This window comes from Paroedura picta, chromosome 3 (genome assembly GCF_049243985.1).
Source record: "Paroedura picta isolate Pp20150507F chromosome 3, Ppicta_v3.0, whole genome shotgun sequence".
Taxonomy (NCBI): domain Eukaryota; kingdom Metazoa; phylum Chordata; class Lepidosauria; order Squamata; family Gekkonidae; genus Paroedura; species Paroedura picta.
The window spans coordinates 85,104,982-85,124,179 of NC_135371.1; the positions used below are offsets into that span (position 1 = coordinate 85,104,982).

General features: G+C 42.6%; 1 protein-coding gene across 1 annotated transcript in view; it reads left to right on the forward strand.

The window, feature by feature from the left end:
- The window catches only part of ADAMTS2 (ADAM metallopeptidase with thrombospondin type 1 motif 2), a 384,270-nt gene extending 377,706 nt beyond the window's left edge, over nucleotides 1–6,564 (forward strand). The window contains exon 22 of the mRNA XM_077326669.1: nucleotides 508–6,564. Coding sequence (XP_077182784.1) covers nucleotides 508–971 — 464 coding nt within the window. The 3' untranslated portion in view covers nucleotides 972–6,564. The remainder of the gene's footprint in view (nucleotides 1–507) is intronic.
- Nucleotides 6,565–19,198: the final 12,634 nt, after the last annotated feature.

Here is a 19,198-nt window from a genome sequence, read left to right on the forward strand (position 1 = left end):
TCAAGATGATATGGTTTTAAAGTTTTAATATTATACTATTTTTTAAATTATTATATGCATCATGTACTAATGCTGGAAACTGCCCTGAGCCCATGTGCTGGAAGGGATCGGGTACAAGTAAAAAAATAAAAATAAGAGAAATTTAATTTTTTCTTGATTGGTAATGCCTAATACAAAGGCGTGCATACTTAAATGGACTCCGGGGAATGGTAAAGGACAGGAAGGCCTGGAGGACCATTGTCCATGGAGTCGCGATGGGTCGTACACGACTTCGCAACTAACAACAATACAAAGGTGATATTACCTTACAGCAAAGTGATACATAAAATAAGCATCTATCTCATGAAAATTTGGTCAATATATAACACTGAAGTTTTTGACCAGTAAGAATCTGAGAGAGCTTCAGTCTAGCTATATCAAGCCTGTTGTTGTTAGCGCGTCTAGATCAACGTATGCATCATTTTATCTCTTGTTTACAGCATATACATTATTCTATTTCTTTTCCAGAAGAACGTTGCCAAGGAGACAAGTCAATGTTTTGTCGCATGGAAGTTCTCTCCCGATACTGTGCAATACCTGGTTACAATAAACTGTGTTGCAAGTCTTGTAATATATACAGTAACAAAACAGGAAATGACAATTCAACAGAACTGGATCAAAGTAAGGTTAATGATATTGAAGAGAACTTCACTCCCACACATACAACAGGTGTTGAAGTCCGCATCCCACACCCTTCTTCAGATCCACCGGTCATTTCCAAGATAAACATCACCAGTTCCAATGCAACCGAAGACCAGCCGGAAGTTAATGCAGTGGATGTTCTATATAAAATCCATGGACTGGAAAATGAATTTCCACAGCAAAATATCATCTTGAGGAAGAGGCCACCTTATGAAAGGACAAAGAACCAGAGAATTCAAGAGCTGATTGCTGAGAAAAGGAAAAGAGAGATGCTCAGGAAATTGCATTAAAATGGAAATATCACACACACAAACACACACATATATATTTCTCTCTTATAGAGATGTTACCAACACCACAGTAATGCCTATGTCATCAAAGAGACTGGATAATGATCATGGTGCTACGGCAGACATGCCAAATGCTATAGCCTGCAACAAATGGAAATTTATGGTTATTTAATTAAGGTTAATAGAAATATTATAATAATTGCTAGGGATAGAGATTGCCACACACAAAAACTAGTGCAATTACCATGTGGTTGCATTTCACTGCAACCACATGAACAGTGCTATCTAACTGTGGTCAGTCGGGTTCTCCGTTTGGGGGTTCTCATGCTCTTTCAGAGTAGGCTCTCATCCAGTGGAATGTTATCGGCATACAATCTGAGATGCTAGATTGATCCAAAATCCTCAGTGACATTTGGAAGCATCTACTGCAACCTATAAAACCTCACCTTTGGGAAGGTCTATGCTCACCTCTTTCATCCTTTTTTGGAAATGTCTCGTTAATTCCAGTATATCAGATGGTTTGAGAAAGCGATCGGGCCTTCCTGGTGTTTTTAAAAAGGCAAAGGCATCAGTCTGGGGCCACAGATAAGACTGGGATTACAGCAGGGGTGGGAGGACCAGTACAAGATTTCCCCAATTGAAACTGATACCACATTGTGCCATTACTAGCCCTGAAAGGGGGGAAAGGCAGCATCAAGTATTTGGCTGTCATTTTACCTTACAGCTTAGTGGGTGAGGGAGTTGATCAGCACAACTGTGTGGGCACAGAAGAATTAAGCCCCTTTTCTCACACTGCCACCAGCCTTTAAAAACACAGGAGAATCTAATTAGAATTGTGTGTGCTTGTTTCCTTACTTTGATGTGCCTGGGTCACGTATGCCAGTCAGGCCTCTCTTTTCATTGTTTTTTATGGTGCTACTCTCAAACTCAGGTGGCAACAAAGAATACTGCTGCAAGATCAAGAATCTTAATTTGGACTCTGTTCCAGTCAAGTTAAAATACATTCCTCATGTTAAGCACTTCAAAAATAAAGTAGGTAAGTGGTACATTGCCTTCTTATCAATTCTTACAGAAGGAAATGTTTACACACCGGCATTGGAGGTTGCTCCAGTGAAAGGTATCACTCACTGTATCTGCTTTCTTATTGTCACATCTAGGGACCAACGCAACCATAACATTCCTTAATCCATTACACCAGGGGTAGTCAAACCGGCCCTCCATATGTCCATGGACTACAATTCCCATGAGCCCCTGCCAGTGAATGGGAATTGTAGTCCATGGACATCTGGAGGGCCACAGTTTGACTACCCCTGCGTTAGACCATATTGAATGCGAATAAACCAGCCACATGCTGAAGTTTAATTCTTCCTTTGAAACCACATCTCCTGTTTATGCTAGTAGTATCTGGGTGTTCCCATAAGGAAAGAGCATTCCAACAAAACATTTGAAACAATCAGTCTCAGGCTTAAACCTAGACTGGCTGGAGCATCCCAAATGTCTTATGAATTTGTTTTAAAATACAAATAGTCTGTAGCCCTAAATGCTTGCAGTGCACTTTACAAGTGCTTAAGATTATGGATCATGTCCCCAAAGCACTTTAAAACACATTCTGATTAATCTAAATGACTGGATTTCTCTTTTGTTTCAGTTGGTGCTTTTGTGAAGAAAATGGGTTTTTTTGAACTACATTTTCTACAGTGCAGTGTTATGTCATTGTGGTGATGGACAACTTGTATTATCAGCACTTCATTAGAAGCTGTTCTACTGTAGCAGAAGCAAATGCTTGTCCTTGTGTATACATATATAAAGATATATGAATACACAGTACTGGATCTCTCGGATCTTAGCAGAGTAGAGTTTGACAGCCCTTTGAGTACTGATTTCATCTTACAGCACTTTTTGAAAGCTTGTACAGATGTTAGATTCATCACAGTTTTGCCGCTGTTCATTTTGTTCAAAAGCAAATGTGCAGCCCAGCCTTAAAGCATGTTTTTTTGTTGTCTGCTTAGTGTGTTTGTGATTCCAGCTTTTTGATCAGCCCTTTATGCCTTCTGGCTTTCAAACATCTGCATCATGTTCCAGGTCATCCATCTCAGTTAACCAAATTAAAGCTGGAGCCAACTGTATGAAAACAATTATGAATGAGAGAGATAGTTGGAAATGTTTATGGCTTCAGCTAGAAGCGTCAGGTCAAAGAGCACAATTACAAGCTTTAGATCAGGGGTAGTCAAACTGCGGCCCTCCAGATGTCCATGGACTACAATTCCCAGGAGCTCCTGCCAGCATTCGCTGGCAGGGGCTCCTGGGAATTGTAGTCTATGGACATCTGGAGGGCCGCAGTTTGAGTATCCCTGCTTTAGATAGTGGCACTGCTAATGGTTCAGGAATCTCATGGACTGAAAAGCTGGGTTATGTCCTTTGTTTATCTTTTTTTTTAATCTATCCTGTCTTTTCTTATCTGAAAGGAATGATCTGCTGTTGTTGAGACTGATCTTGCCCTAAGAAAGTGTACAGAAGGCCTGACAAAAAGATCCCCCTTTTGTTGCTCATTGAGGCAATTCAGTTTGTGGCACATAATGCTACTTTTTCATTAGGGCTCAACAGCTGACTACCTAATTCCACATATGTTGGATCATGCACTTTCAATGTGCTTTTGCAGCTGCATTTTCTTGTGTGAAACAGGAAAAACTACTTAAAGTGCATTGAAAGGGCATTAACTGGTCTCCCAATTGATAATGCCTTTTCCTTTCAATTCAGCTAGATCCAATAACCAAACGGGGCACTTCAGATAAGCACCATATAATTTTTAGAGAATGTACACTGGCTATAGATGGTGTATAAATTGTGGCATACAACATAGGATTTGGCATCACATTTCAGCAGTACATTCCTGCTTAGAATTTGGCCTTTTCACATTCCATTTCACATTCACATTAGCACCTGAACTGTTTCATGTACACCAGCTGCTAGTGGTAGATGTGGAAGCACACGTTCTAATAAGCATTCTAAAAGATGCACCGATTGATATGGATTGTGCTCAGCTGAATACCTTAATGAGGGTAGCATACAGAGGCATATCTGCACCCACATGTGGATTTCCATTACTGGACTAGAAGGATCCAAACAGTAAAATTATAGGTAAATTGTACAATAGCAACATATCAGAACCCATCAAACTTCTTAAAGTTGCAGGACCAATAGGGCACTTCTTTTCAGCAAAATAATGTGAATTTCATATTGCATTTGGCATACTGTGCCCATCCCAAGCATTCTTATATTAATGTCTATGAATACTTACATGACAACTTCAGTTTAGAAAATGGCAATATGTTGTGAGAGAGGCCTACTATTATCTGATGTTTATCCCAATGAATCTTGGTGGTGTATGGAAGGCTCTTGGCTATTGCATATAAACCTACATGTAGATTGTTTCATCTATCTCATACTATCCTACCCTTCCTCCAGGGAGCTTAAGTCTGTACGTGGTTCTTCTTCCATTTTATCCTAACAATAATCTTGTGTGGTAGGTTAGATTGGGAGAGAATGATTCATCCAAGGTCATCCTGTGAGCTTCACAGCTGCGTAAGGATTCGAACCTGGGTTACCCAGCCCTTGTAAGCCACAACACCATGCTACACTGGTTCTTTTCATTTGCCCAGTGTCTACTTTTGCTAACAGCCTAGAAATATACACATTTTATTTTACAAATAGTGACTACTTTTTTTCTGTCAGGAGCCAGACTTGACAAGTTAAACATAGGATCACTTCTTTGCATTTCATCAGTCTACGCCAAAAAGAAATGCTGATAAGCCCCTCATGACCGGGGGGGGGGGGGGGGGGGCAGGTGGCTGGGATAGAATCAACTGTCTGCTGCCTGGCCTAAATGACTTCCTCATTTCTCCTCTGTTGGCGCAACTGGGATGCTAATTGTCCTGTGATGCTTTAATAAGTGGTTGCTTACTTTGCTAGGAAGCATCAAGTTTTGCTTCGTTTTTTAATCATCCATTGCATTCTATATATAGCTACAGTTGGTCACTTGCCTGTTTACTATTACAGTTTCCTGCATGGCATAGCTGTGCTGACAGTACAAACGAAATACATTTTGCTCCCAGTGGCTTTAGTGTCCCCTGCTGAGGATAACAAAGAAGGTGTGGACTAATTCTTCTCACCGTCCCCAAAGGGCACATGGCCACACAATACTAAGGGAAGGTCACTTTAAGCATCGGCCTTTTGATCCTGAAAACATTTGCACAACTGTACTGTTCTACTAGTGCTATCTATTGTGCCAGCTATTTTTTTTAATGCGCCCATTTCTGTGCCCCTAACAATAGTTTTTGATCTATAAATGTTTGCGGTGCTACAATGCTTGCCTTCATGCTGTGAAAAGCTTCAATGGATCATTCCTGAAGCTTGGAAGAGTTCTGAGTTTCTCATCTCTATTGCTTTGACTGGAACTCCCCAGTTATAAATTCACTTATCTTCTGCAAATGGAATCTATGATCCTTGGTTTTCACACCATGTTCTGCCTCTTCAATCTGAACTTTCCCCTCTGAAATTATCTCCTTGTTCTTTGTGTGGCAGTAAATCGGCATTATATCTTACATGTATATTATATGTATAAGTGACGTATATGGTATGTGTAAATGCCATATAAATGATGTATAAAATAGTACAATAGGCAAACACAATATGCAAACTACAAAACCAGCAGCAAAAAGTAAATAATTGAAATTGTTTCCCAAGTCCATCAGCCCATCCATCAGCCAGCCCGTCTTCAGAAGATATACTGTGGTTTAAGCCATGAGAGCAGGACAGGATATTTTTGGGGTCAACTGGAATCCTACATTCAACATCCTGGTAATCCTGAATTACCATCATTGCACTTATTTTCTCATTGTAGCTACCTGGAATAAAAGAACTTTGCTCCATCTTACATTTCATTTTATCCACTAAGACCACATTTCTAGCAATCCATAGAGCAGGATTTTCAATGCTAAGTTCTTTGATGTACTAAGCAACTTTGTTTATCAAATGTTAAGGATTCCATTGAATAACTGTACTCCCAGGGAACTAACACAGGACCCTCTTAACACAGCTGCCCAGAACATGATGGCTACATGAAACTCTTGCACACGCCAGGTCCTTGCCTGGAGTCAGCCAGTAACAGATGCCCCCATCGCACTGTGTGACAACCCACTGCCCATTTGCATTTTTAAAAGATTTTGCAGTAAGACAAAAGCCTGAGCCTTTACATTACAGAAGTTTGCACAACTGGCTGGCCATGAGTGAGAAACAGGGTGAGGGATTTTCAGCAGCTACCATCTGCCCCCTGGCTGTACATTATTTGAAGAGTCTTTAAACGATGCTTTGCCCAGTACTCAAAAGGCTTTTGTGATGTCTCTTTATTATATAATGCATTTAAAACTTTATTTACTCACTGCAATGCACAGCTGTGTTCGTATGGCACAGCCTTTCACATACAATGCATATGCCTTAACATCTGCTGCAATGAATAGCCATGAATTGTATATTAAAATGTATATACAAATCAGAACTTTTTATTTGATAATTTATTAAAAGTCTAGATGTCTGAGGTTGTTTTTGTAACAGTGTTTGACTTTTTCACCTATACAACAGCCAGACTCTTTTTCAAATTACAGCAATGCTTGTTGCTCCCATAACATAGAGGGACAGAAAGTGAGCACAAAATATCAGTGTGGGAACTGTCTACAATTCAACTATATTTTACAGCTTCCATTAATAAACATGAACAAGGAACTTGCAGGGGGGGGGATCCCAATCCCCTTGTTTCTGCATCAACTCCCCCACATGATTTCAGAAAGTCATCCCCCTTTTTTCCCAACTTCACCACTTCAATCACTTAATTCCAACCCCTGGCTGTCAATCTCTCCTGTGTTGCCATCCTGAAGGGGAAGGCGTAATGAATCTCCTCCACCTCTAATTTTGTACATCAGTGGAGGGGACAACAACAATTCCTTCATCTCTCCCCCTATACCTTTGCGAGCTTGCTAGACAGGGAGAGTGATGACTTACACACAAACAAGGGTTGTGTGCTCAAAGGGGTAAGGATACCTCCTTACCTTTACTACATGCATCTTTACCACTGGGGTGGGCAAAAGGTAATGACAACTTCTCCATTCTTCTACTATTCTCTTCATACTATGGCAAGATCTGTAGTATGGGCCCAGTGCAATTCTTGGACTCCACTGCTGGGGTGTCCAGACCTGACACTGCTTTTGCAAGCCACTGCTAGTGCATCTGGGCTCAGCATGGTTCCTGGGCTTCACTGACAGCTCATCTGGACTCAACACAGCTCTTGCAGACAGTAAGCTGTGTGTTCGGACCCACCACAGCTCCAACGTTTCACTGCTATCATGTCCAGACCTGACCGAGCTCTCACAGTACGTCTGGGCCCAGTGCAGCTTCCAGGTTTAACTGATGTTATGGCCAGGCCTGATTCAGTTCTCGCAGGCTGCAGCTGGCTCACACCTTGCAGGCCACTGCATATTGGCCCAGCACAGTTTTCACATGCTGCTGAGGCTGGTCCCACATGGATCTGAGTGGTTGCTACCACCAATGAGGGTGAGCTCAGGGCAGCTTTCACAAGCTGCCACTGCTGAGGGTGGGCAGAGGAGGTAAATCCATTGTTTGTGCATGCACATATATTGTTCTAGTTCTGGGGGGATTTAATACAGAGAGAGTAAATATTTACAGATATTAGATTTTTCTGCCAATGGGGGGGGGGGGGTTTCCCACAAGTTTGGAGAAGAATTTCAGGGTTGGCCCAATCCTCAGATTTAAGTATCTGTAGATCTGCCCACACTTGAGAAATACATATATAGTGTTGTGCCTTCAAGGATTCTAGGGGAAAGAGTCTTCTTTAAAAAGGATGTTGTTTGTATAAATCCTTCCAGAGACTTCAGTAATCTGCAGATGCTACTGGTGAGTCCTTTATTGAGATGTGAGACCACCCACCTCTGGCCCTTCTTAGGGGCAAAGAGACTGTTCCCCTCTCACCTAGGCAGAGTCTGCACTTACTTTCTTTATTCCATTGTCAATCCTGTTGAATTCAGATCGCTTTGAACTCGGGTCTTCCTCTCCCCCCTCCTCCCCATTGAAACAGGAAAGTCTTCTGCACGTGGTTAGGGAGGCTCAGAAGGTGTGGGGGGGCTCTTTCTTTTCTTGAAGCCTCTTTCTTTCTTTTCTTGAAAGGGGGGGGGAAGCCAAGCAGGGAGCCTCTTTCTTTTCTTGGAGGGGAGGGGGAGAGGATCGAAAAAGGCAGAGGAGGAAGGAAAAATCCAGGACCGACAGAAGTTGAGAGAAGTTAGGGGCTTCTCCTTTAAGGCTAGCGTGTCACATGACCAGGTGTAGCCTATCAGAGGTTCTCTAGCATGGAGCTTTCTTTATTCAGGATTAACAGCAGTCTCAGATATGGCACAATAAAGGTAGGGTCACTCCGGATCAATCCTTCTTGCTGCAGAAGCAAAATTTAAATCGCCCCAAATCCAAACTGAAATTGAATTCTGTGTAGAGGGCAGGGGCTGAATCGATCTGGGGTTGGAATAAAAGCTCCGTGCAGTTTACACCCTACTCTTTGATTATGGTTTCTGCCTGAATCCTCAGTGCAAGCTATTTCTGACATGGACAACCGGACCATAAATTGCATCATACACAATGGTTCTGGAGGAGGGTCATCGTTCTATGGGGAATGCAAAATTAAAGGATGGTCAGATTCCTCCTACATGTGGCTACATGTGGCCACTCAAATCCACAACAATGAGGGGACAATGAAGGAAGAATAGATTAATTTTGTGCTTTTCATTTCACTTTATATCGTACTAGAGACCTCATTCATTATTAAACACATAACAACTACCTGGTCAATATCTAGCTTGCCCTCCACTAATGTAATAACCTAAACTAAAAATATCTCCAGATGAATTTTAACTTTCCAGATGAATAACAGTTATGATAGAGATGCACAATCTGATTTCATGTTACCATACAGCAGAGGTTCTCAGGCTCAATAAATTATGTATAACAGGCACACCATCCAACCCGAACATTTAAGTTCTTTTTACAAAACAGGAGCACCTTGAATGTTGTTTCTGTGCAGAGTGGTTCCACTTTCTACAAAGCAGTGCTCCCTTTCATTGGCTTTTAGAGGGACTTCTGATTCTATATAAAGATATGTTCCTGTATTTATGTGACCATTTTGTTCTCTGCGGCTGTGTTGGGGTAACATATAGCTTTGTGAATACATAAGAGCATAATGGTTGTAGGGTAGAGGGCAGAGACTTTGACTCACGTATCAGTGCTCAGCTTCCTAGACCTTCCACAAATGAAACATTTGATCGCTTTGGGATTTCCCTAAACTTTGAAAGGCAGATCTTTGGAGCAAAGAAATTTCATCCTTATTGGGCCGTCGGAGAAGTGACCCGTAAAAAATATGTTTCCCACTACAATGGGATTGATTATCTAATATCACTACCCATTCAAGATTTAAACAACTCAAGTTGGTAAAATAATTTAAGAACAAAATACAACTTTCTTTTGCAGACAGCATACAATGAAATGCTAGTTTAGCAAAGTGGACTAGGATGAATTCTAACAAAGGGCCCATCCCTACAATGTGCAACAACTTTAGTGAGGCAAACACTGGAAATCAAACAAAAGGCCCACAGGAAAATTACCTTCCTAGAGGTAATTACCTTCCTAGAGGTAATGAATAAATATTTCGGACATAAGCACAATATAGGAACAAAGACAAGGATTCATTTAGTAAACACACAAACAAATATTTGGAAACATTTCTTACTTGCCACCATGAGAATAAATGTGATGTCATAAATGTAATCAGTTCTGTCCAATAGGTATTTTTTAAAATTAATAGTGGAAATGAATCATTAACAGAAAATGTAGCATCTGAATACAAAATCCTGTATCTCTTTAACATTTACCGTACGCCTGAAGCAGCCACAAATAGCAAATACTCTCATGGAGGGGATATTATCAGACATGAAGCTAAGATCAACTTTATTCCTTCTAGTTTATTCCTTTCATAAATGAAAACTGCAGATTCACCACTACTGCCAGGAGAATGCTGAAGCTCACTGAATGCTGAAGGTAGAGAAAACAAAAGGCTGTTTTTAAAAGAGTTTTTTCTGTGGTATCAGACTCAGTGTTGCACCTAGCCTATTTGACACCCAGGGCAAGCAGACTTGGTCACATGGTGGCAGGCTGGGGATGGGGGCCTGAACCCCATGGCCACTGCAGAGTAGTGCATCTCTGGGCCTGCCCCAGTGTCCTGCTGTCTTCCAAGTGGGCAATGGTAGAGGGGTCAGCTGCCTTGGGCCATGGGTGTCCCCAGTATGTCCCCATGGACATGGCTACTGTGGGTCACTGCAGGGCTACTGCTGCTGCTGTGACAGCCTGGCTGTGGGGGAGTTGGGGGTGGGGGCTCCTCTGTGCTGTGACAGTTAAGCATTAGGGGTGGGCATCAGGGGTGCCCAGAGCATATACAGCAGGTCTTGACTGGTGGTGTCCATGGGTCACAGCCTCTATGGTTCTCGCCCACACAACTCCATCAAGTGGCACCCAGGGCATGCGCCTTGGTTGCCATACCCTAGATATACCTCTGATCAGACTAGCCTCTTCAGAGAGATAACTAATGCTTATATGGACATTGAAAAAGGAAGACACCTGATGTCAACATCTGAAATCTCCTTATTGTCAGGGTTGCCAGTTCTGAGTTGGAAAATACTAAGACCATTTCCACACAGGGAATCTGTTCCTGGACCACCTTCAAATGCTGGCGGGTTTTAGAGCCCTTTCCCCATGACGTCAGCTGCATCTTGAGGCTTTACAGTAGCTGGGTTGAGTTTGGGCCATTTTTAACTTGCAATCTTGGGAATCGCCAAAACTGGATTTACATCTCTAAATCACACATCCCATCAGTGAGCAACCAGGGATAAACCCATATGGAGGGGGAAACTTCTTGGCAGCTTTGTCTGCCCTTGCACCCGCCCTCCCCTCTCCATATCCTACTCCGAGTAATTTGTTTTTTAAATGGCACGTTCCGCAAAGCTACATTGTCAAAAGTAAAATAAAATATTCTTTGTCCACGGTCTTTTTGGGATCAGGCCGGCAAAACACAGCTCCTTTTATGTTTTCTGGAGGTGGGGAATGGGCTGGGAAAGAGAGGGTGATCCAGCAGCCTTCTCCTGATTGTACAGAGACCTAAGCACCTTGTTTTTAAGCCAACCTTTAACACAAAATGTCTTTTTGGCCTTCAGTTACCATGTGAAGCCTCCCCATGAGGAGAGTTGCAGATGCAAAATTTACCATCCCGTGTTTGCAAGCAGGAAGCCACTCGCATTCTGTTGCTCTGCTCTAGAGTTTCACAGGTTCTTATTACAAACAACAGACCCTATGTGCAGATTCAAGTAGCAAACAAATATTGTAGCCATTGTTTTGGTCACATGAGTATGGATGGGGGGAAAACTGAAAAAAAGGCCAGTCCTGTCAGGAAGCAGGGTAGGGTCTACACAGGGCTTTTTATCCACTCCCAGTCCGAATAAATCCCTGCTGTTGACACTGAATTCGATTTCCATTTTGATTTTGGGCACTTTAAATTTTCCATCTGCAACATGAATGATTCAGCTGCTGTGACCCTACCCTTCCCCTGTGATATCCAAGAGTGGAGATAACTCGGTATAATTGATCCAGCCACTGAGGTAGAGAAGCAATATGTCTCTGATTGGCTGGGCACCAGTTCAAAGACTTCCTGGTTGCAGAACTTTCCTCCCAAGATTTATTTTTTCTCTCTGTTTCCCTCTGGAATCTGTTTTGAAGTGACTGTGCTCCAGAATCAGCATAGATTTGTGTCCTTCCCTGAGAGGCTGCTACTGCTGCTGGCTGGCTGGCTCGGCTCTCCCTCCCCCGCTCGTTAAGGAAAGAGACGAGCAGCCTCGTGCTGCACTAGGCTTCTCCACCAGCAGTCAAAAGAGGGGAAATATAACATGCCCCCCTCCTCCCTCTCAGCTTCCCCAATGACATGCAGAACACTTTCTATTTCAAGTCGGGGAGAAAGCGATGAGGAAGACCCGGGTTCAAAATGATCTGAATTCAGCAGGATTGACAATGGAATAAACAAAGTAAGTGCAGAATCAGCTCAGGTTGAGCTGCCTACCTCAGGTGAAAAATTTGGGGCTATCATTAAAAGGCAGCAAATCTTTCAGCTTCAATAATTTGGCTTAGTATTGTATTTTCATCATGTCTCCTTCACCAACTGAAGAATATATTCCTGCCCCCACAGAAAAATATGGTCACCGTGTATGGAAGTGAAAGCAAGACTTGCTTTGGCACTTTCCCTTCTTTTTTGGACATGGTAGCTTCATGGATAATGCAAGACTTTGTTACTGGATGGGATTCTTTGCACTTTCCTCATCTCTCTCCAGTCCTCCTGTTCACTTGCTTCCTGACCTTAACCAAGCAGAAGCAGGTGTATATTAGGGGAGGGGAGGGGAGGGGAGGGGAGGGGAAAGAGGCTTTTTTGAGACCAGTGGGACCCATCCATATGCAGTTTCTTTGCCTGTGGGGCAGAAGATCATATACAAAAGGTCTTGGACCAAAACCTATTCCCATTAGCACTATAAACAGTTAAGAGAAGTCTAATGAAGGATAAAAACAGTCTCTTATGATGTAATGGGGTGGGGGGAGATTATTATGTTGAAAACATAATCACCAATCAGAACATCAATACACATATTCCGAAACAAACACAGTGATGCAAGTCTCAAAACAGCCTCCATTTAAAATCTGACAAGACCTTCATGGATAATGTCAAGGGACTGGATCTATATTTGATCTACATGACTACTTCCTTCAGAAATTGCTAGATTGGTAGAACACAGAGAAGAGGCTCCAACATCATTATGATTACATATGACCCACCCCTGCATAGAGTCTGTGAAGACAATGGGAGTTTAAAAGAATAACTCTACAGAGAACTGCTGGCTTGAAATATAACCCATGCAGGCAAGACTGTGATGCCTGCATGTTCAACCACATCCAACGTGATTCAAGCCAGGCCTTATGATTCACCGCCCCCCTGCTTTGATTTTTCCAACATCTGGCAAGACAAATTCCGAGGACGCATCTTAAATGAGCGTTGGAACTGGAAGCATGATAGTGCATCATCCACTAGGTGGAGGCAAAAGACTGTAAAGAAGAGCAATGAAGGGCTCAGAGTGGCAGCTTTATTGTGCTGTCAGCGTTTGCCTCTTCTACATGAAGTAAACATTATTCATTACCACAACATGCTAGGCCATACGAAAGCTGATTTTGAAATATGCAGGTATTTATCCTTCTCCCTCTCTGATAAATTAATACATTTGATCATTTAGTGAGCATGAGGGGAAGCATCTTCTTTTCATGCTCAGCCTTGTCCATTGCACAGAAACCTATCTAGGAAACAAGAACCGTTGGAGCACATTAGGGGGAGGGAAATTCACAAACTCCACCATGGGAGAGGAAAAGCCTGCAGGCAGCTCATATAGAATGGTTCTGAAATCGAGGGGGAGCTAAGCTTTGAAGGGAGAAATGACAGATAGTCTTGTTCAGGATTATCACAAGAAGCTGAATTTAAAGAAAAATCATCCGGAAATTCAGTCAAGCTGTAAGACTCCCTCTCTCTCTCTCTCTCTCTCTCTCTCTCCCCTTTGCCTTCTCTGTTTACTTCATTTAAGCTGCCCATTAAAGCTTTTCATACCGATTTGTGATCTTGCTGCAATGACTAAACATAACGGCAACATCATGTTTCCTTAATGGGTTTCTTTTATTTTTTCCCCCCTACATGTTGCTATTCTGAATCTCTGATGACTTTAGATCTGCAGCTATTGGCAAAAAGCTTTCAAGCAATGCTGGAACTGCTAGGAAACTGGGGGGTCCTCCCACCTCGTTAATATCCCATGACTCATTAACAGATGCCCTGGGTGTATACCTGTCGCCTGTGAGTCAAAGAGAGGTTAATGGGCTAAGCAAATATAATTAGGAAAGGCAAATCAGCTGGGAAGAAGCACCCATCCACTTGGCCTCCTTTGAATATGTATTCAGAGGGAATTAAATCAGAACTAAAATCAGTGATTTGCTTTTACACCGAGCAAGTGTTTAATCTACCATTGTTATATACAGAAAATGTAAAGAGATGGTTTTAGTTTTAAAAATCAAGAAACAGCAAGCCATATTCTGTTATATAATCAAATTGCAAGAGAGATCTAATAAGAAATGAAAAAGGGCTAGGATTTTAAAAACCACAAACCACGCAGAAAATGTATATGTCAAGTGGCGCACTAAATGGAATTACATAAATAGAAAATGATTTAGAAAGAGTAGGGTAATAGAAACTGAAATACTTTGGCCACCTCATGAGAAGGAAGGACTCCCTGGAGAAGAGCATAATGCTGGGAGCGACTGAGGGCAAAAGAAGAAGGGGACGACAGAGAATGAGGTGGCTGGATGGTCATTGAAGCAGTCGGTGTGAGCTTAAATGGACTCTGGGGAATGGTAGAGGACAGGAAGGCCTGGAGGATCATTGTCCATGGGGTCGCGATGGGTTGGATACAACTTTGCACCTAACAACAACAACAACAACAGGGTAATAGACTTAACAAATAGATAAGAATACCATCCACAGTTCTTGCTTTCTGTATAAAAGCAACTTCCTGAAGCAAACACCAGATACTACAGCGCACAAAGCATAAAGATGCTATAATCTTGAAACAATGGGTGTCTTTGTGACAAGGAGATCAAGAAGTCGGGGGGTGTAGGGTTGCACTGTGGCCTGGGAACAGTGCCCATGCTGTACTGTGGGACGGACCTACCCTCTTTGCCAAGCATAGGCAAGTCCCCAGCAGCCGTACCCTGTGACCTGGAAGCCCTTTTCTCTTAATCCTAAAATTTGTCACAACTCAGTAATTAGGGAAAGGCACTTTGCACATATTCAGCTGCATGACTGTTTTTAGTATATATCTCAGGCTGAACTGGTCTTATGATATTTATTTCATTTTTAGATCTTTACCCTGCCATTTCCCAAAGAGCTCATGATGGCTTACAAGATGCACAATAATTAAATACAATTTTTAAAATCTAAAATTCAGTTTTAAAATTCAACTCATAAAGTTGTAAAACCTATGGCTGCCTGTTCTCATACAGAGCATTAAGATGGATTACTGAACTAGAGAGCCCTATGGAGTACTTGTTACCTGTGGGTGCACTTCCAAACATGTCTAAACTGCAGACTACAATCTCAGATCTTACTAAGAAGAAGGCAGCATTCAACCATACCGTTTGTAGAACCCATATGTGTAGGCTGGAGGCACACAGACTCTTCTTGAGCCAAGGGAAAGGGAGGTGACCCCCCCCCACACACACACACACACCTCCTCAGACTTTAGACAGCCTTCCTTATTATTTATTTATTTATTTTATATTTATTTATTATTTAAATTTATTACTCCTCTCCTCCCGAAGGCTCGAGGCGCATTACAGCATAGAATAAAACCCCAATAAAACCCCTAAAACAGACAGAAAAACTACAGTACAAATGCAATCAAAACCACAATTTGGGGATAAGATGTGGCGGTAAAATATATCCCATACTAATAACCACCCAAAAAAGCATTTCAGAGGGGAAGGGCGAACAGAAGCATCAGAGAAACAACGGGAAAAGAAACCATTTCCTCACAACCTAGAATAATTTATGCCACATTCAAGCAGTTTTTTTGTTGTTGTTGCTTGTTTGTTCTAGAGGTCTAAACTTATATTGAATGCATCCAGTCACGCTTGTATTCATAGTAAGTAAATGTGGGAGGCTAGGAAGCATCATATACAAAATCCATTCTTATGATGGGAGAGGATCTTGGAGGGGTAGAACTGGGCAGTAAACTTTGGAGTATTGCGCTTTGGTGTGTTAAATTTGCCAAATCCCACCGGGCCACCAGCAAGGGATTGGGGGGGGGGGCATAAGGTTGCCAGCTCCATGCAGGGAAACTCCTGGAGAGTTGGGAGTGAAACTTGGGGAGGACAGGGACCTCAGTGTGGGCAATGCCACACTGTCTAGTTTCCAAAGCATCTATTTTCTCCAGGAGAATGTAGTTTAGAGATAAACTGTAATTCCAAGAGATCCCCAGGTCCCACCTGGAGGCAGCAATGCTAGTGTGTGTGGATGTGGTGTGAAGAGCCACAGATAGTTTATCATCAGAATTTTTCACAGACTTGGGGGGGGGGAGGCATTCCTTTAAAAGGATGCAATTTCTCTCAAATTTAAAATACATCATTTTTGACAAACTCAGGTTGGACAAATTAATACAACTAATATAAGATGTTTCTTCCACACAAATTAATGTCTAGCAGATAGGAAACTACCATCTGTACAATAGCCTTCTTCTATGCATATCTATCGGAGGTGAGTATCTGGAGAATGAAATTACTTGTTTTCAGAAACGTAACTTGAGCTTTCAATACCAGCTAAGGTAAGAATGTCTTTGACCTCCCGCATTGGCATCAACCCCGCAATGCTCTTTCCAGGCTGAAGAATGCTACTTCAAGAAATATTACATTCTAAGCTATCAGCCGAGCTTGGAATCAGGGTCAGACCTGAGGTCCCTTCCTAAATGCTTAGATAGCTCAGCGTGCCTGGACATGCATTTGTGTGGAATGTGAAAGGATTGCTGCCTTGGTAACATGGCTGCTCATAGCTCAGGAAGAGTCTTGTCAGTAGGGGGTTACATTTCTGCAAAGGCATTTCCTTTGGCCATCACTGTGAACCGGTGCCATGCTTTGAAGAAATCACTGAAACTGAGCCCTCGGGACTGAAATTTTCTGCCATTTTACATTCCCAAGCTTCCTGTTCACTGAGTAGTAGTAGTAATTATTATTAATAATAATTAATAATGATGGTGCTAACAATAATAATAGCAGCAATAATAATTAAGGGGACAGGCAGGGTGGGAGTTGACAGCCCATAGTAGGGAGTTACTGGACTCCAGTTATGGTCACATTGGCCCTTGAGGCTCTCCCCTTGTGAGAGAGAGAATTCACCTGGAGGAAAAGGAACCACCGCAGGCCACGCACTCTTCCCTCCCGCCAGGGTTGGCAGACTGGGCTACAAAGGTACGAGAAACCTGGGGGAAGTGTCGGAGACCTTTCACAAAGCTAAGGCAGATCTCAAGGTATGGGCGGACAAGAAATGCCCATTTAATCCATAGGGGGCATGGTTTTAATCTCCACAAAACACCTAAAAAATAGGCATCCAAGCAACAAGCCGAGTTATAAGTTCATGGGGCCATTTAATGTGGTGGAGCTGGTAAACAAGGTAGCGTTTAAAGTGGAGTTGCCTCCCTCATATCAGAAAGTGCACCCTGATGTGTTCCACATCAGCCTCCTGAAACTGACCCCCCCCCCCACCGGATAAGTGGCATCCCATGGTTCCTCCTCTACCACCTGTTACGGTGGGGGATGAAATGCACTATGAACTCTCAAAGGTACTCGATTCCTGGATCCATAGGAAATGTCAAGTCAAGTGAAGTCTTTATTATTACGGTACTAGACCAATAGTCAAATTACAAGATACCTAAAAACATCTGGCATAGACCCATAGGAAATGCCTGCAGTATCTGGTAGCTTGGAAGGGGTTCCCTGGCTCTAATAATGAATGGGTGGATGTAGAGGACGTTTGCGCCCTGGTACAGGTAAAACGTTTCACAAGGTGTACCTTTCCAAACCAGGTCCAAAGTCTCTCAATTCCAAAGGCGGGTAGGAGGGGGCCCTGGGAGGAGCAGAGCTTCATGAACCTCTAGTTCCTGACCCATAGTTCTCAGTTCCTGACCCATAGTTCTTACCCCCTTTTAAAATTTGCTTGATTGCCTTGTGCTCCCAGATCTCCCGCTGAGTTATGGCACCTTCCCAGGCCTGCTCAAGAGCGCCCCTCCCACCTCCCATCTCTGCCTGCATTTCCCATCTTTGCCTGTATCTCACTTTCTTATTTCAAGGGTGTTCTCACTGGCTGCTCAGATGACTGCCTTGGCTGTTTTGGCACTCTGTAGGTCAAAAGAGACTGTATTGTTCTTTCTCTGTGAATTAATGTTCCCACCAAATGCAGCCCCAATGCCCCCTCGCCTAGCCCAGGTATATATGCTTTGCAACCCTCTTACCCAATGTCCCTGTCAAGATTCCTGTCTGAGAGCTCATGCAATGTCCTGATCTTTGTCCTGAGTCTCCAATAAAAACTTCTACTTAAAGCTTCCTCCTGAAGCTGATGTCTGTGGGGTGAGTCTTCTGGGTCTTAAACACTTTTTCCTGACAGGCAAGGTATAAATCTTGTAAAATAAAATAATAAATCCTTGCACAGAGAGTAAAACTTTGAAACTCTCCTGGACCCTAGCATACTTAATCCCAGTAAGGCCTTCTGAGCTCTGACAAGTTTTTTGACACACATAAACAGAAAAGCCTTTGTGTAATATATCAGGGGAAGGAAGGCAACATGGCAGACCCTGATCTCATCAGAGCTCAGAAGTTAAGCAGGGTCGGTACTTGAATGGGAGACCACCGACAAAGACTGCAGAGGAAAGCAAGAGCAAACCAACTCTGCTTCTCACTTGCATCAACAGCCCCTTGCTGAACTCCCCATAAGTTGGTTGCAACTTGATAGCACTTACGTACATAACGATATCAAATGAGGTTATGTATATCCATTAAGATATGGGGTAAGAGGAATCATTCAGGGAACAATATATAACAATGACTTTTTTCTCAGTCATTGGTATCTAAAGTGCTTTATAGTAACAGCACTTTAGTTTGTCAACAGGTTTCTTCAAGGATAAGTCATCCTTTTGTGGTTGTGAGAACAGATGCAATTAGGATGGTGAAATGACCTTCCCACCATCCACTGCCCTGAAAGCTTCCGAAAATAGTAAGAACATGGGGGGGGGGTATCAGAAACATAAGTCACTTTAACAAGTGAATTCTTGTACTCATTTGCCATTTGGTCTGGTAACCTGGGCTCTGAAGCACATCTCAGGAAACTTACAACTTAAAGAATCCCTACAGTGTCCCCAGTCTGTTAACTAGTTATATGCTTGTTTGCACAGGTATGCTCATACTGCTAACTGCCTTCCCTTCTATCCCCATGCATTCCCAACCCAAGT